This window comes from Lycorma delicatula, chromosome 12, assembly GCF_047948215.1.
Source record: "Lycorma delicatula isolate Av1 chromosome 12, ASM4794821v1, whole genome shotgun sequence".
Taxonomy (NCBI): Eukaryota; Metazoa; Arthropoda; class Insecta; order Hemiptera; family Fulgoridae; genus Lycorma; species Lycorma delicatula.
The window spans coordinates 60,516,401-60,539,013 of NC_134466.1; the positions used below are offsets into that span (position 1 = coordinate 60,516,401).

Consider the following 22,613-nt stretch of genomic DNA (forward strand, 5'->3'; position numbering starts at 1 on the left):
TTTGATCCAACATTGTTTACGAAAAGAGTACAAAACTATCTTTGGTTTTGTGGAGCACGTTCAGTTACTAAATGGTTTATTATAGTTTTTGATAATCCTCATTCTAGGTCTCTGTATTTTTCTTTTCAAACAACGTTGATGTGTTTTCAGCAGTGGCATTGTCTTATACAAAACCATTTAGATTGTGCTTAAGTGGAAACATTTTTTTCTAGATCGATTTATAAATGCCAATGCCTATAATATCTTTGTATTCCATTGCTATCATATACTGAATGATGCCACTTGCAAACCACGAGGGCAGTTCAGGAAGTAGCTTATGTTCTTTAATAAAATACCAACCAAATGAAAAAAAAGAAATGTTATCTTTTTGAAAGGGATAATCTAACTATTTTTCTACGTAGTCGCCGTTTAAATTGAGGCTTTTATTATAACAACGCATGAGCTTTCCAAATCCTTCTCAGTAGAAATCTGCTGCCTTAGATTTTTGGCACTTATCTTGCCCAAAAGTTATGATAAGCAAGCTTTCCTGATACAATTAATTGCAGTAGACTTTTGTGAAAATTGAGGAAAATAAAGGCACAGTTTTGTAATAGTAATGCAGCGATTTTCACAAATTTTATCGGTGATTATCTTTGTCAGTTCATCAGTCACAAGGCTCGGCCGACCACTGAGGTCCTTATCATTAATATTGGTGCGATCATTTTTTAATGCACCACTGCCTCACTCCATCATCCCTCATTATTCCATTTCTGTACATCTCACAAAGTTGATGAATTTTAATTAGTTTGAGGTTTTTTGCTAGTTAAAACCTAATTACTTAATGCACCTCACAACTTGCAGGATTTTCTACTGAAGCGCTTATTTCAATAATACACAACGAACAAAGTAAGAAAAATCATAGTCCACAAGGTTACAACACCTTGATGCGTACTAAGTGTAGAAATGTTTTGACGCCAAGAAGATGGCTCTATCCCTAACATCTCCTTGATAGGCTCAAATGTAAGTTACTTTCTGGATCACCATTGTAATAATGAATGGAGGCCCTTTTAAACTTTTGAGGCTTTTTCCCTTCCTTTACTCTGGAAATAGTACGGACTTTTTCCCCTTGAATAATTGTATAGAAGTTAATAGGTTGAGAGTTAAGTTAAGAGTAGCCGATAATTCAGACTGTGATGTATGATTATGAACACCCCTGTAGCACAGTAGGAATACTAATATACATTCCTTTCACATGCTGTCATCTTTTGACACCCTCAGTAACCAATATATGAAATCTATTCTGTTAGATAGTGTTTGTTAGTGATTAAGATTATGTTTACAGTTTCTACAGAGTGAGATAAGTGTGCATTATTTCCATGTTTTAAGTATATTAATATATTTAAAAAATAATAATATAGTAATTTCTAAAATATCCCATTTAATCATTAATCATATTTGAGGAGCTAGGAGCTAAGTAAACCTTATGTATTTTTTATGAAATAATGGAATCTCATCTGCTACAGAGTCAGACTCGCCCTGTTAGCAAACCGGAAATTGGTCATGAACAACAGACAGATATTCAGAATGATTCTGAAAGCGAAATACGGGGGATATTCAATAAGTAAAGAGCTAAATTGATGTAGAAGTGAAACAGTTTGTAGGAGGAGTTTTGTATTTTCATGACTTTAGGTTGGCATCACTGGGATGATCTGAGAACAGGTGATGGATAAAAATTGTTTTGTTTATAACCTCAAAGTTGCATCTAACAATGGTGTGCCCACTTAAAGTTTCCACATTAGTTAAAGAATGTTCAGTGATCTGTTTTTTGCTTTCAGAAGGTGTAAGTTTTTTCTTGAATAATTTTACAGTATGGTGAAAGTTGTATGAACCGCGGATATTTTTGTAAGTGGGTAGAACAGTTAAAAAATGGTCAAACCTCAATGACTGAAGAGCAATGTCCTGGCCGGCCAGTTGAATTGTCAATTCCTTTACTTGAAACCTGCATTGATGACATTTTTCGTGAAGACTGGCATATTATAGTTGAACAAATAGAAAAAAAGTTACAGTAAGTGTTGGCACAGTTCATAATGTTTTCAGTAACAAGCTCATTTACAGCAAAACAAGTGCAAGGTGGGTCCTGAAGAAGTTAACGCAACAAGGAAACAAGACTCAAAGTGTGTGCTGATTTGGAAAATGTTATGAAAGGGAAGGTGATCCTTTTCTAAACAAGATTTTAACGTGTAATGAAACTTGGGTTCACAATTTTGTACCAGAGTCTAAAAAACAAAGCATGGAATGGAAGCATATCAGCTCACTTGTCCAAAAGAAATTCAAAATGCAAGCATCAGTGGGAAAAGTCATATTGACCGTCTTTTGGCATGCGCAAGCCGTCTTATGTGATTATTTGCAAAATAAGCGTACAATAAACAGTACAATACTCAGACACGCTGATGAAAAATGTAAAGCCAACAATGAGAGAAAACATCGCAGATCTCAAAGAAAAGGCGAATATTGGTACACGACAATGCTCGACGTCACACCGCATAGCTGACCCAAGAAACCATTGGAAAGATGGGTCGGGAAATACTAACACATCCTTCCTATAGTCCTGTCTTGACTTGGATTTTCATTTGTTTGTTACTCTCAAGGAGGAAAAACATTCACTATCAATGATGAGGAAACATCAAAGTCTATATACCCAGTGAATATGTTTCTTTTGCCAAAAATTGTATCTTTTTAGGTAATAAAAAGCAATGACCTCTACTGGTATTGCCCAATCATGTGTATTTTTTGAGATTTAGAAACTCATTGATCATTTTGCCTCTGGTTTTCATGTGGTGTTTGTTACAAACATAGACTATTTTTATAGTAACTCATTTCCATACATAACTGACACAGGCTGCTGCTTTGGAACACACTTTGATCCATAACATGTCTTAAATTATCTTTGACATTATAGGAGGGCTGTCCAGAAAGTAACTTATGTTTTGAAATAAAAAACCAACCAAGTAAAAAAAAAAAATTATTATATACATTTTAAAGGAACAGTCTTCAATCTTAAACTGTATTTCTACATAGTAGCCATTTAAATTGAGACACTTAATTGAAGTGCATCTCAATTGCACAAGCAAATCCTTAAGCACAGGCTTTTCAATTCCTTTCTGTAGAAATCTACAGCCTTAGATTTCAACCACTGGTTTACAACAAAGTGCTTTGTTGCATTGCGAGCCAGGTCTTCATCGCTGGATAGATGTGGTAATCGCCCAGTGCCAGATCCAGACTGTACTGTGGGTGATCAAACACCACCCCTCGAAAACCATCCAAGAGGTATCTGGCACAATTAGTCGACTGTGGATGTGCGTTGTGAAAAAACAACACTATGAGCTCAGTCTTCCTGATGCTTGTTTTGCATCGCTCTCCATAGATTTATCAGTGTTTCACAATATCTTTCTGAGTTAATTGTGTTGCCATTTTCAAGGAAATCAACAGAAGCACTCATTCAGCGGCCCAAAACATAGTTGCCATAATCTTTATGGCTGGCAATGGTTGAAAACATTTTACTGGTTTTCTGGGAGAACCAGTGTGACCCCATTCTATGGGCTGTCTTTTTGTTTCACAGTTGACATGCTTTACCCATGTCTCATTTTCTGTTACGACACGATCAAGCAGTGGATTACCATCCTCGTTGTAGGCTTCGAGGTAATTCAGCGATGCAGCAAGAAGCTATTTTTTTTGGTCTTTCAAGATTTTTGGCACCCATTTTGCACATAACTTGTGGTAGCCAAGCTTCCCTGTTACAATTTCTTGCAGTAAACTTTGTGAAATTTGGGGAAAATGAGCAATAGTTTCGTAATCATAAAATAGTGATTTTCATGAGTTTTATAGTTGATTTTAATTGTTATTTAATCAGCCAAAAGGCTAGGTCGACCACTGCGGTTCTTATCATGAACATTGGTGTGACCATTTTTAAACTGAATGCACCACTGCCTCACTCCACTGTTACTCATTATTCCATCTCCATACACCTTACAAAGTTGCTGATGAATTTCAATTGCTTTGAGGTTTTTTGCCAGTAAAATCCTGATAACTGAGCGCACCTCACACTCGCAGTATTTTCTATTGAAAAGTACATTTTAATAATTTACAATAAAAAAAGTAGAAAAATCACAGTTCACATGCTACAACATCTTGATGCGTTCTGAGTATAAAAATGTTTTGACGCCAGGATGGTAGCTCTATCCCCATCAATCTCCATGCTAGGGACAAATGTAAGTTACTTTTTGAACTGCTCTCATAGTTAGCTCCATGCTCTTGACTTTATCAGATGTTACATTTCAGTAATATTTAATTAACCACACTTATTTTAAGTCCCACTATTATAAAACAATATTATTATTACTTTATATTTTTTGCAGAATATTGATGGACAGACTGGTAATTCATTTTTGGAAGAAGATCCATTATCCTTGCTCGTTAAAAAAGAAAACGTGCAAGAAACAGAGCAAAAAGTAAATTTGTTTGTACCTCTTGCAAAGACAGATGATGAGCAGACAATATTTAAACATGTAAGCTATTTTCTAGTTTCTCTTGGTTTATGTTATAATTATAAGATCTAGTTATTGTAAGAATTCTCAATTTTTCTATTCATCAGGATACTTTTATGTAGTGTTTATGGCCCACATATCATGAGGCATTCTTGTCTGACATGAGATATTTTATTTATAATATAAACAATATATTATATGGAGTATAGGGAGGTAAATAGCTATGATGAACAGATTGCCCCTAACACTTTATGGTAGGTAAACATTTTTTACAACGGTACATAACAAAGAAAATACAGTGAGATGATGCCTCGTGGTATAAACAAAGCTGCCTAAACAATATTCATTTTATACCCAGATTCAAAATTGTTTAAATTGTACAAAGATAGTAAAACAGCAAATATAGATGTTTTTGAGCTCTTGGATTGTGTATAGCATCGCAATAAATGAATGAATGCAGGCCATGTTAAAGTTATGAGGCTTTTTCATTGCTTTCAGGCTGAGAACTACCGACTTTTTCCCCTTGAATAATAGTTTTAATAGGTTGATAGATACAAAAACATAAAAGAAGAGTAGAAGGAAATTCTTAAGTTCAGATAGACCGGATAATGAATACAATTCAGTGGTATTCATTTTTTAATTGATGTCCACAATGTTGAACTATTTTTTACATGCCATAAAGGATGTGTTAAATCTTTTTTCTGTATAATTTATTTGAAGTTTCAAGTTAATTTTTGTTTCTACAGTCATTTGACTTGTTTGTTGCAGCTCTCCAATATTCCCTATGTAGTACCAGTCGTTTCATTTTGTTATACCCCCTACATCGCACTTCCCTAACAACTTGGTTTTGATATTCCAACTGTTGCTTCCTGCACAATTTTTCCCATGTACCTGCCCCTCCAATATCAAAGCTACTATTCCAGGATGCTGTAATATGTGGTCTGTAAGTCTGTCACTATCCAACCATTTGATTTTTATCATGCTATAGCACCACATTTCAAAAGCTTCTCATCTTTTCTCCTCAAGTACTTTGATTGTCCAAGTTTCACTTGCATATAAAGTTATGCTCCAAGCATATACTTTCAAAAATGATTTCCTGATGTTTAAATTAATTTTTGATGTAAGCTAATTATATTTTTGACTGAAAGCTCGTTTGGCTTGTGCTATTTGTCAGTTATCACTGCTGCTTCATCCATCTTTTAGTAATTCTACTTCCCAAATAACAGAAGTCTTTTACCTCCATAATCTTTTCATATTTTTATACTCAGTGGTCCATTTACATTATTTCGACTATATTCCATTACTTTTGTTTTGTTCTTGCTTATTTACATGCAGTAGTTCTTCCGAAGGACTTCATTTATGCCATTCATTGCCTGTAATAAATCACTTTTACTCTCTGCTAGAATTACTATATCATCAGCAGATTGTAGCATCTTTATCTTTACACCTTGTACTGTTACTCCGGATCTAAATTGTTCTTTAACATAATAAACTGCTAGTTCTATGTATAGACTAAAAGTAACGGGGATAAGGAACATCCTTGTCGGACTCCCTTTTTTATTACGGTTTTTTCTTATGTTCTTCAATTATTACTGTTGCTGTTTGGTTCCTATAAATGTTAGCAATTAATCTTGTATCTCTGTATTTGAACCCTAATTTATTTAAATGCTGAACATTTTATTCCAGTGTACGTTATTGAATGTCTTTTCCAGGTATATAAACTCCAAGTATGTTGGTTTGTTTTTCTTTAATCTTCCTTCTACTATTAATCTGAGCTCTAAAATTGTTTCCCTTGTCCCTATACTTTCCTGAAACCAAATTGATCCTTTCCTAATACTTCTATTCTTCTCTCAATTCTTATATACAGAATTCTAGTTAAGATTTTTGATGCATGAGTAGTTAAGCTAATTGCTCTGTATAATTCACATTTATCTGCTCCTGCTTTCTTAGGTATCCTGACTATAACACTCTTTTTGAAGTCTGACGGAACTTCCCGTTTTTCGTATATATTACACACCAGCTTGTATAATCTATCCATTTCTTCCTCACCTGCACGCGCAGTAATTCTGCAGTTATTCAGTCTATTCCAGGAGCCTTTCTGTCATTCAGATCTTTTAATGCGCTCTTAAATTCAGATTGTTTATCCCCTTTCATCCTCTTCGACTTTCTCTTCTTCCTCTAAAACACCATTTTCGATTTCATCTCTTCTGTATAACTCTTCAATATATTCCACTCGCCTATAGACGTTTCCTTTCATACTATAAATCCGTGTACCATTTTTGTTTGACATATTATTAGATTTTAATTTATGTACCCCAAAATTTCTTGTTCATTACGAAAACCATTCCTGCCTGCACATTATTTGAAGCTCAGTTGATTATTGTAAAATCTCTAACCAAAAGTCGTTTTCTTGTTCTCTAGAATAACTATTGCTGGAATTACTATATCAGAAAATCGTAGCATCATTATCTTTTCACCTTGCACTGTTACTCCAGATCTAAATTGTTCTTTAACATCATTAACTGCTGGTTCTATTCAAAAATTAAAAGGTAACAGGGATAGGGAACATTTTTGTCCGACTTGTTTTTACTACTGCTTCTTTCTTATGCTCTTCGACTAATAATATTGCAGTTTGGTTTTCCTGTATAAATGTTATCAAATAATTTTCTATCTCTAAACTTGAATCCTAAATGTTTTAAAATGCTGATCATTTTATTTCAGTCTAAGTTATCAAATGTATTTTCTAAATCTACAAATGCCGTGTACATTGGTTTGTTTTTCTTTAATCTTTTTTCTATTATTAATCTGAGTGCTAAAATTGCTTCTCTCCCTTGTCCCTATAGTTTTCCTGAAATTTTCTGAAAACCTCCTGAGACGTCTTGGTCTTCTCGTAACACATTCTTCCACTCTCCTCTCACTTCTATATAGAATTCTATTTATGATTTTTGATGTGTGAGTAGTTAAGCTAATTGGTCTGTGTTCTTCACATTTATGTGCTCGTGCTTTCTTTGGTGTCATGACAATAACACTCTTTTTGAAATCTGACGGAACTTCCTCTTTTTCATAAATATCACACACGTTTTTATGATCTATCTATTGCTTCCTCACCAGCACTACGCAGTAATTCTGCAGGTATTCCGGCTATCCCAGGAGCCTTTCTGCGATTCATATCTTTTAATGCTCTCTTAAATTCAGATCTCCCCGTTCATCCTCTTTGACTTCCTCTTCTTCCTTGTTATCACCATTTTCTAATTCATTTCCTCTGTATAACTCTTCAATATATTTATTCCTCCCACCTATTGACTTTTCCTTTCACATTATAAATCAGTGTATCATCTTTGTTTAACAAATTATTAGATTTTAATTTATGTACCACAAAATTTTCCTTAACTTTTCTGTATGCTCATCTATTTTACCACAATTATCATTTCTCTTTCCACTTCTGAACATTTTTCTTTAATCCAGTCTTCTTTCGTTAGTTTGCACTTCCTGTTAATAGTATTCTTTGCTTAACAATGATAAAATCTATCTGATAGCTTGCAGTATCTGATCAGTCGTGGAAACAGCCTGGTGGCTTTTTCTAAGAGTATATTCTTCTATTATAATTATTAAACTGGGTGTTGGCAATTACTAAATTTTTCTTCACGCAAAACTCAATAACTCAGTCCCTTTCATTCATTTTGCCCAGCCCATATCCACCCACAATAGTAGGTCAATCAAATTAAATTTTGGTGCCAAAATTAACTTCCATTAGGTAAGACATGTGAAAAATAGGAAAACCTGTAGAAATGAATGAACTACTTTTCCAACCTCTTGTTCTTCAAAATCATTTTCAAAATAGCATTCAAAGTTGGAGAAAAACAATTTTTTTTGTTTTAAAAAAAAACTAGACGTTTTGCAAAAAAGATTTTTCAGTTCACAGACTAGCTGAGGACATCAAGCCAAAGTCTATCGTCCCCACATTAAATTCGGCACATCAACGTGCCGAATTTAATCAATATTGTACAGTGTTCAACATGATTTTGCTTACAGTGAAGAAAATGATCGCTGTGGAATAATTTTTATATTAAAGTAGAAGTATTTGAGTACAACGTGTGCATGTTTATCTGTACGTACTACTGACTAAACCAACACTACTGACTGCTCACAACCTTCTGGTACCACTAACAAAGGATTTCATCAGGAGGGGGGATCACCCTCACACTCGGTCATATGCTACATCACACTGTGCCAACAGTCACCAACTTCACACACACTGCACAGCACAACCATGCACACACTAACACATAGCTTACAAACACATACCATTAATTTACCAAAGCCTTCATCAGACCCAGAGGTGGAGTCCCCCTCCAACCTCATCACACCCAGGTGAACCCTACAAGCTCAGGAAGCTCCCTAGGCACTCAGCTGGGGGCCTGTCTGTCCCCGTGCCTTCCATCACCTCACTCTGCGTGTCTCATCCTAGCTATTCCAGTCCTTCAACACTGCTCTAGAGAAATTAGTAATTGTGTTTTAAACTTCCTTAGCATGTGTTCCCATATACGATGCTAACTTTTCCAGTCGCCTCTCTCTTCATAGCCGCATCAACCACAATCACGAGGTCGTCAGCTAACCCCATAAGGGTGACCTGGCAGCATTGGGAGGTGGAATACCTTATCATATGCAATATTCCATAGGGTCGGTCCAAGTACCGAGCCCTGGGGGACCCGCCCCTTTTTAGAGCATCCTCTATTAGTTTCCCCTCCACCTCGTAGATCAGTCTGCAACCAGACAAATAAGACTGCATCGGCCAATCAGATAATCCGGTACTGAGTTCTACCAAGGCACAGAGAATAGCAGCGTGTGTAATGCTATTAAAAGCATTCTGCACATTGACAGTTACTAGAACACACACACACACACACACATCCTTCTTGCGGCCTGTTCCCCACGCTCTCGAATAATGCTGTCCGCCATCTGGCTAACAGCAGAGACAGCATCAAGGGGTTGACCTACCCCAGCGGAACACAAACTGGCTTGCACAGAGGCCGTCCACAGCCCCAGCCAGTCTTCGCACCAGCATTCGATCGAAAAATTTAGCCAGTGCATCGATCATAGCCAGAGGCCTATATGATGAAGTGTTTCCTTGTAATACGCATTATACACTTCTCTTAGGGACTCCAGGCGCCCAAGCCTTCTCTTGTCCCAATGGCACTTCTTCCGTCCACCAATACACAGCTTGCGGGGGAGTGTCCCATTACAGGCGTTAGTGAGGGACTCAACAAGACAGGCCATCTTCCCCTCGGCTTTCGGGAGTCAAACAACTTCCCGAAGATCGATCACCCCAGCAAATGCCTCTGCATCCTTATTTCTGGTACTCCAGCTCATTGTCGCAGATCATCGTACTCGTCACATATCAATCTCCGCAATCACCGTAATAACAGCCCATTGATCACTAGCCGTGAATCCTTCCCATACCTTCCACTTCGGAACCCTGCTAGCTAGATCAGGTGTAGCAAATGTGAGGTCGACCACAGATCCTGACTCTCCTCTCCTAAGGCTGTATGTGCCCTCGCAGTTATTAGACAAACTAACTCAAGCGCCGCCACCGCATCGTTCAGGGTGGTGCCATGGGCGTTGGTTTTCGTTGAAACCCAGGAGGCCGACCAGTCGTTAAAATCTCCCGCCAGCAGTGCAGGACGACAACAAACCACATCTCAAAAAATCAAGAACACCAGTATCTCTCCAGAATGATGTTGGGCCCTCTGCTAGTTTTCTTTGTTGTCCTTCTTCTTTTTAGGGCATGCAGTGCTATCTGTCCTGTACCCCTCTCCACCACAGTTGAAACATCAAGCCACCCTGTCTGTGTCCTCACAGTTCCTCGCAAGGTGGCAAGTCTCCAGGCATCTATATCACCGTTGTGGGAGCTCGATGTATTTCCACTCTGTAAGAGACTCTCTCAGCCCAATATTGACTCGTCCCTGCAGAGCAACAGCGGCAACGATGGTCGTCGGATGCCGCCACGCCGGTCTCCCCATTTCCCAGCCTGACTGCCTATCCATAGATGATCTGACAATACCTACCCAGTGACCGCAACCAGCGCCTTGAAATTCTCACCCTGTTGGATGCCTTTCTCCAAATCATGAATCCAGAGAACGGCCATCCTCGTTTTCTTAGTGATAGACCCAACCTTTAAGGTTGAAATCAGATTTTGCCTTAGAGTGCCAGACTTCTCTCTCCACCTTAACTTTAAGTTCCATTCTGTCGTCTGCCTTCCTTACAGAAGGAATCACAGAAGTCGGCGGCATCATAATGTCTTTCCTGACCTACTTAATCCGGTCTGCATAGGTATCCGCAGACTTTACTTTGATCATTCTCCCCTTTTTTCCTCTACTGGTTCATCGCGCCTCCATGCAGAAGGAAGACTTCCAGTCAGAGCGATTATGTGACATCTGTAGCAAGTCGACCTACACTCACACCCTAAAATCTTGCACGCATATACGGCTGTATCCTGCAAGTTGATGTCTGCCTGGAGAGGCCGAAGGTCCACAGTTCTTCTTGATTCTGGCGAATACATGTACTAGGCCCTGCTCAAGATCCCTTCCATCATCAGAATCAACACATGCAATATGAAACATGTTGGAGACCGATGTTTCATCTGTTTCTGTGTCTCCCAACACGTCTTACCTCCAACATAGCCAGCACTACATTTCCAGCCCTAATGGGAGACTTACTAAGGAGCCAGGCCACCTGCGGGTGCCTGGTGGCCAGGGAATCCATTACCTTACTTTCTGCCAGAGCATTTATGTCTATAACTGCAACCATATTTAGGGCCCTGTGTCTCCGATCCAGAGCTCCTACCTGTGTGTTCCTGAAGGCCTTCTTAGGCCGTCCTTAATAAACTCAGTAACCTAGGGTGCAGGCACCGTGTTGTCCAGTGCATTCAGAATCGGACACCGAGTAACAACAAGCCTTTGAGTGGCCGCATCCGATGTGATTCTCTTTGTAGTGTCAACAGAGATATCATTTGCCGTTTTTCTAAGATCTGACAACATTTAGACAAGTAAGATATTTTCATTTACTATATAATGGCGTAAATAATATGTGGCAATTCTTGTTTAACATTAGATACTTTGATTAAAAAGAATGATGAAAACAGTATGTGGAGGAATGTAGCTGACATGATACTAGTTATAAGTCACTTTTGAAAACTCATGGCTTTTGAAAAAGAATAAACATTCCGTGCCAGGTTTTATAAATGGTTTCTTGTTTCTTTCTTCGTAGTAAAGAAATATTATACTTCTTTATGCCAATCCTATTGGTCTTTGATAAGAGCCATGAGGCTACTTTTCCAGGATCTATACTTCATGTGTAGTTTGTAGTGTGAAATTTCTGAGATTTCTGAGGGTTCCTAAGAATTTTTGATCTGGTTTTATGCCATTTCTCTAAGGTTTTCATTACTGATTGATTAGAATCTTTTTTTCATGTACATTGAATTATAACCGGTAATTATAATAAAATGAATATTCAGTATCGCAATATAAGAATTGCATAATATAAATCTGAAAATTATTGGATTGTATTGAAATGTCGCTACTTTTAAGGAAAACAAAATTTGACTTTTTGAAGCTGTAGAACGCATCAGCTTTTACAAAATATGGGAAACTTCTTATTGTTTCCTTTCACAGAAATTTTAATTCATATTTAAATGGCAGTTTCAATTAAATTTGTGCTTAAATTGTTGGCAGTCCATAAATATTTTATAGAAACTGTTGAAACCATTCCCAGTATTGAATTCACTTTCCACAGTCTCTGGACAATAACTTTTGAATCGCTTTATATGGGATGAAACGGAGCTTCTTATAAATTGCCTTGTTGAAGTTGTTTTTTGTGTTGAGCTAACCTTTGCACAGGTCTGTTGAAACTACTTCATATAGTTGATATGTTTTAGTTTTTTCTTCAAATACTAATGGTCTATCACTTCACTTATATATCTTTATTGATCCAATCTTCCAAAAGTCTTCAATTAGTGTTCTTACACTATATCGATTAGGAACCGGTGTACCTGGAAGTCTAATAAAATACTATTCTTTCACTGTCTGATACTCTCCATGCTTATGAAGATGGATTAAATGAGAAATTTTCACTGTTCTGTGTACACATGGAAAGACAGCCTCAGTCATTCAAAGACAATGAACAAACAGTGACAACAAAGAATCACATCTTCTTATGTTAAGACACATCTTGTCTCAACATTGTGATTGGCTCATGGAAGCTAACTGCACGCAATACAGGATTACCAACCTGTGTGAAAGCATTACTCATAGTGCATATAATAAAATTCTTCAGCCTATAATCATGTTTATATAGGTGCGCAGTTACTTTTTGAATGCTCTGGTTTATAAACATCCTGTTAGAGCTCATGCTTAGAATGATACATTTTCAGGTTAGATGGTACAATGAATTTACACTGACAAAATGTGATATTGCTAGATATTTTGTCTACAAAGATGCTAATCATATCACCAAAATAGCTGTGAAAGAAATGTCTGTGACTTTGTGTGAGCTATAGACTAAGAAAAATTCTTCATCCTTTAAAAATTTACTATAAAACTTAATCATCAATTCAGTGATTGGTTTGCCCTATTAACCAATTTTAGGGAACTTAGCAGTGAAATTTATAGAATTTATTTATGCTTTCATTACTACAAATTTGGTCGATATTGACTGATGAAGAAAAATAAGTAACTTCATAATCAAGTAATTTTCTCCAAATAATTTCTTATAAAATTTCCATATCAGGTGTTAAATACATGCCAAGTTGCTGCTGTTGTACTATTTTATCATGTTGTTTGGCCAAAACTGTGCAGGATTTTTTTGCCAAACCCTGACACAATGAACTGCAGCGTTGATGGAAACACAAATCCACAGATGAATCGAAATGATGTTCAGTAGGTAACACCAAATGTTTATTGTTAATGCTGCATGTTAATTAACTTTTTATGTTTGAAACGATCTAAATCTTATTACTCATAGTAGTGTTCTCTTGAAATCAGAAAAACAGTTTAAAAGTTTTTAAGTAAGACATCTAAAAGTAAAGTTTTTTATTTTTACCAAACGCTCAGCAATTATCATAAGTTTTTTTTTCTATTCTGTCACGAAATTAAGTTAAAACCTGGAACCAAAATTTGTCAAAAAAGAAATAATTTATAAATTATACCTCAGCAGGTTATAAATTGCATTACATACTTCCGGTATGAATTTGAATATATGTGATTTAGAAACAAAACATTTCTCAAGAAACATGTAGCTCACTCCTGTTGATAAATACTAAACAATTATTTTAAGTTTCATTGCAGCTGACATTGCTTTTCTTATGGCACCCATTTTTGTGTATCTGAATTGATTAAAAATTTATATATTTTTGATCTTCAGTATATTATTATTCTTTCACTATTAACTTGGCTAAATTCTTAATTCTTTTTTTTATAATTTTCTTTTTTTTATTTGTCATTATAAAATTGTCTGTTGTCAGACTAGTTTTAGTTCTATACTATGTAGCACACAGTTTACGGATTATGTTACATTTCGTTAATTATTTTTTAACTGCATTTACTAAAGAAGTTTTTATTTTTGCTCCGTACAAACAAACATATTGTGCTTGGTTAAATATGAAGATGAGATATTTATTATTAGTGTATAAGTTGTCAATTTGTAGTTGGAATTGTTAAAATTAACAAAGTTTTGTGATTGATTTTTTAATTAAAAATTATTGTAATTTTTTTAGGATAATGAAAAAACTATTGGTGATGTGGAGGAAAGAAGTACTGAAAGTATTTTACTGACATCACAATGTATGGTTTGCAATAAAATAAAAAATAACTGTACATGTGATAATGTTGTTAGTAAAGAATATGATCATTTAAACAGTTTTGCTTTTAAAGAAAAATGCTTGCAAATTACTAATAAAACAGATGAAGAAATGAACATCATAACTTCTCATCATCCTATTCACAGATGTACTTTTTGTCAGGAGTCTTTCACTCGAAGAAGTACCTTAGAGTCACACTTATCTATTCATGTTGTCAAAAAAAACTTAACACGTAATTTTTGTAAAAAAACTTTTTACAAAAGCAGTAATTTAAAGACACATCTCTCTATTCATACTGGTGAGAAGAAATTCACTTGTGATATTTGTAAAAAAACATTTACTCACCTCAGTACTTTAAAAACACATCTCGCTATTCATACTGGTGAGAAGAAATTCACTTGTGATTTTTGTAAGAAAACATTTCGTCTAAAATGTAATTTAAAAACACATATCTCTATCCATACTGGTGAGAAAAAATTCACTTGTAATTTTTGTAAAAAACCATTTACTCACCTCAGTACTTTAAAAACACATCTCGCTATTCATACTGGTGAGAAGAAATTCACTTGTAATTTTTGTAACAAAACATTTAATCAAAGCGGTAGTTTAAAAAGACATCTCGCTATTCATACTGGTGAGAAGAAATTCACTTGTCATTTTTGTAAGAAAACATTTCGTCTAAAATGTAGTTTAAAAACACATCTCGCTATTCATACTGGTGAGAAAAAATACACCTGTAATTTTTGTAAAAAAATATTTACTCGCTTCAGTACTTTAAAAACACATCTCGCTATTCATACTGGTGAGAAGAAATTCACCTGTAATTTTTGTAAAAAAACATTTAATCAAAGCGGTAATTTAAAAACACATCTTGCTATTCATACTGGTGAGAAGAAATTCACTTGTAATTTTTGTAAAAAAACATTTACTCACCTCAGTACTTTAAAAATACATCTCGCTATTCATACTGGTGAGAAGAAATTCACCTGTAATTTTTGTAAAAAAACATTTAATCAAAGCGGTATTTTAAAAACACATCTCGCTATTCATACTGGTGAGAAAAAATTCACTTGTAATGTTTGTAAAAAAACATTTAATCAAAGCAGTAATTTAAAAACACATCTCGCTATTCATACTGGTGAGAAGAAATTCACTTGTAATGTTTGTAAAAAAACATTTAATCAAAGCAGTAATTTAAAAACACATCTCGCTATTCATACTGGTGAGAAGAAATTCACTTGTAATTTTTGTAAAAAAACATTTAATCAAAGCGGTAATTTAAAAACACATCTCGCTATTCATACTAGTGAGAAAAAATACACTTATAATTTTTGTAAAAAAACATTTAATCGAAGCAGTAATTTAAAACCACATATCGCTATTCAGACTGGTGAGAAAAATGTTGCATGTAATTTTTATCTAAAAAGTTTACATGCAAGTCAAATTAAGTTGACAGATTGATATAAATTTTCTTTATTTGTAGTTTGTTGCTTTTTTTTTACATTATTGTATACACTATTTAAAACAAATTAGTTTATAAACAAGATCATTCAGAATCATTTATCATTTATGTAATGTATGTACAATTCATTAATAAAGTTTTGTAGTAGCTTATATTTTACATGATTAATATTTCCTTTATATCAGGTTGTCTAAAAAGTATTGAGCCTTTGGAGGCCAAAATTGAGAATACATGTATTGCTATTGAAAAATAACATTTTGAGACCACGTGCACAATTTTTTTCGATTACGTTCTGCCATTTTTCCATCAACACCATATACCCTGAGCTATAAACGTCTGTGGTTTCTGTTCATAAAACACACGGTTTTCACAGGCCTTCTTTAAAACTAATTTAACACCGTTCAGGGAGTTGTTGCATAGATTGAAACAATGATATGCTGATTGTGCTAGGTCTAGGCTATATAATGAATGCATCAAACCTCTCAGTCAAGTTATCTCAGTTGCTGACTGGTCGTTAAAGATGTATGCAGTCTGGCAGTATGCATTTTGGCAGTCTGGCGTGGTGTATGGCATCCTTTCTGTTGACCAATTTAGGGTGTTTCTTTTGAATTGCTCGCACCTAGCTTTGCATGATTGCACCAAACGTGCTAATTGTCGACAGTACATGCCTGAATCTATCATAGTTTGTCAGATCATGTGCCACCCAAACGTCTAGCTTGTTTTGTAGCTAGCTTTCTCCGATGGTTTAACAATGTTTGGTGATGGGTATTAGGTCACTAGCAATGTCATGTAGGTTTGCATGCTTAGACTTAGCCAAAATATCATTCACTTTCTCTGTTTTGGTCATCCACTGCCAGCAGCATCTTGGACATCAGAATCCCAAAACAAAAACGACTGAACAATCTTTTGGCTGTTGCACAGCCAGTTCAAAAACAAAGATTATTCAGTTGTTGCTAATATTCCAAGTATTCAGTATGTTGATAACACAGATAGTTATATTAATATATTTATTAATTGTAGAAAAAATTATTGATTAAACATTATCCTTTACCATTATTGCAAAATTATGAATATAAAAACATATTTATTTATATATACAATACAAACAATTTATTTATTCGGTGTACTAATATTGGGTTACTGTTTTCATAACTCCTGTATTTTTGTTATAATTAGATTAATCTAATGTCTAGAATGATGTTAAGTTATTTACAACCGCGATAAATATGTTGATAATTTATTTATTTAAAGTTGTTTTTTATTTTATTATGTTGATAATTTATTATATTATTTTTAAAAAAAAATTCAGATATAATTTTAAATAAAGAAAAAAATTTTAAAAGATTATATAACAAGTTATCATCGGATAATACACTGCCTCCCGTCAAAAATCATATGATAATTTATTTACTTTAAAATGAAATATTACAATTATAATGTTATAATTGCAAATGCATGTATTATATAATGGTATATTTTTCAACAATGTAAATGAAATTACCGCCAATATATTACAAGTAATAACACGATTAGAAATTACAAATAAGTTATATACAATGTATAATATAAGTGTGAAATACAAATATGTAAATTAAATTATGAGTGTTCATACAATATTTATGAGTATGTTGACATACATATAAAAATATAAATAAAATGAAATTACTATTAATTCGGAAATATTATTTAAATCGACCACTTGAGATTGTTAACATGCTTAAATTATGCAGATCTTAGACCTCTGCCCATGATGACGAATCATAATCGGATGGTTTGAAAGAATTTGTTTGCGGTAGTGGTAGTCATCATTAAAAGCAATGTAGTTCTGTTCTTTGTTTGAATGTTTTGATTGTGGCCTTACATCTTGATTAGGATTATGTTTATTATTACTATTGCTATTATTATCGTTTGAATTTTTATTATTTTGATAATCAGGATTCTGTTGTCCTTGTAAATAAGGTAACGCGTTTAAATTTATATTAATGTTAAGATTAGTTTTTGGTACAAGCATTATCTTCGATGAGAATTGACGGTTTTCGGTGGCATCCATAAGTCCTTTGTAAAAGCAAATGGTTCTTTTTTGTTAGAGGTTATAAAAGAGTCTTCCCTTTTCAGATACCGTTTACGAATATGTTCCGATTTAGAAATATTCTCTTGACAGGGTCTCTTTGTCCAATCCAACATCACAGAACAGTGTTCTCAAAGTAGGCGCACACATCTGAATGAAAGCGTGTAGGGCACCGTCTTATTGAATTATAGATGAATCGTCATTTAACAAAGCCCTAAAGGATTGTAAAATTTATTTGTCCGGAATCTCCAATTAAGCCTGACCAGTAACTGTACCTTGAAAGAAACGGTCCGCTCAGTCCTCTTAATGATAGTCGACATCAGACATTGAGTCCTGAAGATTCAAGTCAAGTAGACGGTTCAGTTCCGTATTTCCATATCCATTGTCATCATACGTCGTACGTTACAGATATTTTCATATGTCCAATATCAGTTAACAATGTTTTTTTTCTTGTCTCGAATGACAGTCGTGTTTGCACCATCGCTAAACTTTCTCAACTGATTACATCTCATCGCATTGATTAACTATTGGTGACCCAGATATTGGTTTTTGTAAAAAGAAAACAAAAAATGAAATCCATCACCTGAAAAATAAATTGTACAGCCTTTTCCAAAATGATTGGCAAGAGTGGGGATTCATATGAAAAAATAAGAAAACGGAGACAAAGTGAGACAAGTACGAACACTGACTGTTAGAATTGTATCAATCTTTTTTATGTCGACGGGAAAAATACAAGCCACTGCAACAAATTTTTGAACATTTATTGGAAGACAGTCTTTGATAATTTTTGGAAACTCTAATGGGTATAAAACGAAGTTTCAATATTGCCATCTGCAACCCTTACTAACTCAAAAAAGAAAATCCAAAAAATATCCTTCAAGACGTTACAAAACATTTACATACTAATTAATATATTCTGTTTGATTTGGTGAACGAGATTATCAGGCCGGGAGCCACGCTATCACGGTTAGGTAATGGACGGATGTGATACCGAATGAAAACACCAAAAGACTCAAACAGTCAGAATGTAAAATTTGTAAATCCTTTACAGTGTAGATGGTGTACAGAGATACCATTAAGTGTGGACACCAGAGGACTTCAAGTTTGACGGTGAATTTAGTAGGCAAGAACCCAATAATTTTACCAAGAATCTTGAAAAAAAATCAATTTTCGGTCTGTAAACTGTCTGCACGTTCACTATGTAAACTTAAGTGTTTATTTCATCCATAGTTGATTAATTCATTCATCTCGCCCTCAGCGTTAGGGAATTGTTCCTTTTCTTTTGTTTCATGTCAATTACAGTTGCCCGACTGAAGAGGCCTGTACTTTCCCTTGTGCTGCCTTTTCAGGGATCACAAATGTTTCTAAGGTTACAGTCTGTAATTATTTACAACTGGAAATACGAAAGGCAGACTAAAGAAGAACGAAGAATTAACTACATCCCATGAAGTCGAATCAGGTCCAGCCGTGACCGGGACTCGACCGATGCAAGTCGAAGAAAATGGCGAGAGTAAAGAACAGCCTAAGGATGTTAGTTAATTCACAACCAATCGACATTCCTCTGCCATAGAATTTTGGCTTACTGTTAGGATGCGCGACGCCCTCTGAAGAAGGGAGTACAATGAATGCTTCAATGACTAGCAACCCATTTTCATTTATATCTCGCTAAAAACGGTTCCTTTGCTTGAAATACTTTGGAATGACTTGTTGATTTAATGTATGGCCTTACAAAATTATCTATTTCATGTAATAATATCAACATTCTAATACAAATACTGAACTGTAAAATCTTTCAGGAGGTAGAGACTACATAATTTATTTCATTTTAAAACGGATAACATTTTTTTCTAATGAAAATCTAATCGTGATCTGTTCTACATTTACTATGAAACCAACATAGAAATTGTTTTACCGAGTAATAATTTAATTAAAAATGTTATACATGTTAATAGATGAAGGTGCCAGAGTGATACGTGTGATAGTAATTGGTAATTAATTTAACCAGCTTATTCATTCAACAATTTTCAATTTATTCAATATTTATTTATTATTCTAAATTCAAGTTCCTGTCATTCTAGATAATTAGAGAAGTGACTTAAAGAAATGTTAATCAATGCTAAAAAAAGTTTCAACAATCCAGAATAATTTAAAAAACCCACGGGTTGGTCTAATGGTGAACACGTCTTCCCAAATCAGGTGATTTGGAAGTCGAGAGTTCCAGCGTTCAAGTCCTAGTAAAGCCAGTTATTTTTACACGGATTTGAATACTAGCTCGTGGATACAGGTGTTCTTTGGTGGTTGGGTTTCAAATAACCACACATCTCAGGAATGGTCGAACTGAGAAAGTACAACAGTACACTTCATTTACACTCATACATATCGTCCTCATTCATCCTCTGAAAAATTATCTAAACGGTAGTTACCGGAGGCTAAACAGGAAAAAGAAAGAATAATTTTAAAATTCAATTAGTTGAGTGTTAGTTTAAAATCAGAGTAAATAAAAGAAGAGTCTTCATTATTACATTTATTATATCGTTAAAAAATAAAAATTAATTATTCTGCAGGGTTTTTATTAGACTGGTATCAGAAAGGTCTTTATTATTATTATTTTTTTTTAAGTGAAGAAATAAGGTTCAAAAGTTATTCAATTGTAGGGCGAAGTTATTCCTGAAAATTTAGTTTGTTAAATAGACAATACATGTAATACCTAATTGAAGCTGATGGTCTGTTCGATTAAAATATTAAATTAACTGAAGTATTAACCTCTAGACGTGAATAGTGCTCGTAATAGATTCATATCTATGAACTTGATTAGTACAGTATCGAAAAATTATCAGTTATGAAAGCGCTATTTAAATAGAATATAAAAATATAGGGATTGCTACGGTACAAAATGCATAATTTTTCTACCCTGAAGTAGAAAGATAGTTGAAATAATGCTTGCTTTGTCGGACAGGTATGAATGTTTTAAAAATAATCTGAATGATTTTCGTTTAATTAATCCGTTATTTTAAGTCAGAATGTTTGAAGTCAAGTTTTGTAATAAACTATGTAAAGTGATGAATTATACAAAACAGTTAATTTTCTAGCTGCCAATAAATAAGTTGGCAGTACTGTCTGTTTATCTCGACTCAATCACTCCAACGATAATTTTTAATTTTACTTAGTTGATAATTTTTTATCTTGAATTCAGTAAAATGTTAATAAAAAAATTATGTTTAATTTCAAATATTTCTCGAAAAATGTGAATACACACTGAACAAATGACAGTCATACACAACTGAACTGATACATCACGATCAAAATTCAAAAATAAAGTTTCAGTTAATAAAACTTAGCTTTATTTATTTATCTTACTGAGTTTTTTTAATTATTTCATTTCAAGTACATTATTAATTTTTAAATAAGATAATATTATTAATAATAATGTGAATTTTTTCACCATTCCAAAACAACAGATGTCCAAAATGCTGTGGCAAGGTTCTCAGGCAACATTCCAGAAATGTTAACCAGCAGTGGGAAAACCGTGGAGTAATTGTGTGTAGGCAAAAGGGAACTGCAAGTACTTACAAGGAAATTACACTACAGCCGATTAAAGCCAAAATAAAAAAAAACCTCTGAAATCTAAAGGAAAGACTTAATAACGGGAAAAATATCCAAGTTTCCATTGTATTATAAACAAAAATGTACTCGTATAGTCTTAAAGCCTATATGGCAATTTAAACAAAAATTACAAAAAAAAAGAAAACAGAACAAACAAAGCTGATCTCTTTATATTCAAACATATCTGTAAAGAAATGGACCAATCTATTCCAAAAAAACCTAATGTTACATTTGTTCTCACACATAGCAGACTCTGCGAGAGGCCACCGTGTTCGAGCACTATAGTATAGCATTTCAGAGATATCTGCCTACAGGATCCTATCCCCACAAGGTGTAAGGCCTCACGATGTCCTTGATGAACCACTGTGATTGACAAGATGAGAAATCGGATAATCCCAAACTATGCCCAGGGCCTCCCATCGACTGTTCTGCCCCTTTTTGGCGGTAGGCCCGAGCATGACACCGGAATAGTCAGAATGTGAGATTCTTACATACGTTCTGTTTGATTTGGTGAACGAGATTATCAGGCCGGGAGCCACGCTATCGCGGTTAGGTAATGGACGGATGTGATACCGAATGAAAACACCGAAAAGACTCCACAGTCAGAATGTAAAATTTGTAAATCCTTTATATTGTAGATGGTGTACAGAGATACCATTAAGTGAGGACACTAGAGGATTTTAAGTTTGACGGTGAATTTAGTAGGTAAGATCCCAATACTTTACCAAGAATCTTGAAAAAAAATCAATTTTCGGTCTGTAAGCTGTCTGCATTCCCTGAGTAAACGTAAGTGTTTATTTCATCCATAGTTGATTAATTCATTCATCTCGCCCTCAGCGTTAGGGAATTGTTCCTTTTCTTTTGTTTCATGTCAATTACAGTTGCCCGACTGAAGAGGCCTGTACTTTCCCTTGTGCTGCCTTTTCGGGGATCGCAGATGTTTCTAAGGTTATGGTCTGTAATTATTTACAACTGGAAATACGAAAGGCAGACTAAAGAAGAACGAAGAATTAACTACATCCCATGAAATCGAATTAAGGGACCGGGATCCTGCAGGATCCCGGTCCCGGAGTGTGAATGAAGTGTAGTGTTGTACATTCTCAG

At 34.6% G+C, this 22,613-nt stretch overlaps 1 protein-coding gene across 1 annotated transcript; it reads left to right on the forward strand.

Annotated features, from left to right (window-relative positions):
* The first annotated feature begins 1,747 nt into the window (after window positions 1–1,747).
* Window positions 1,748–15,951, forward strand: LOC142332767 (uncharacterized). The gene is made up of 3 exons (XM_075379382.1): window positions 1,748–1,819; window positions 4,395–4,544; window positions 14,293–15,951. The coding sequence occupies exons 1-3, from the start codon at window positions 1,748–1,750 to the stop codon at window positions 15,835–15,837; spliced, it is 1,767 nt and encodes a 588-aa protein (XP_075235497.1). The 3' UTR covers window positions 15,838–15,951.
* The last annotated feature ends 6,662 nt before the right edge of the window (window positions 15,952–22,613 follow it).

What these genes read in the sequence shown, in the direction of transcription:
- LOC142332767 (XM_075379382.1), top strand. Translation starts at nt 1,748, where the DNA reads ATGGTGTGCCCACTTAAAGTTTCCACATTAGTTAAAGAATGTTCAGTG. An exon ending in GTTTTTTGCTTTCAGAAGGT is followed by an intron (nt 1,820 to 4,394) that starts GTAAGTTTTTTC and finishes TATTTTTTGCAG; the next exon opens with AATATTGATGGACAGACTGG. An exon ending in AGCAGACAATATTTAAACAT is followed by an intron (nt 4,545 to 14,292) that starts GTAAGCTATTTT and finishes TAATTTTTTTAG; the next exon opens with GATAATGAAAAAACTATTGG.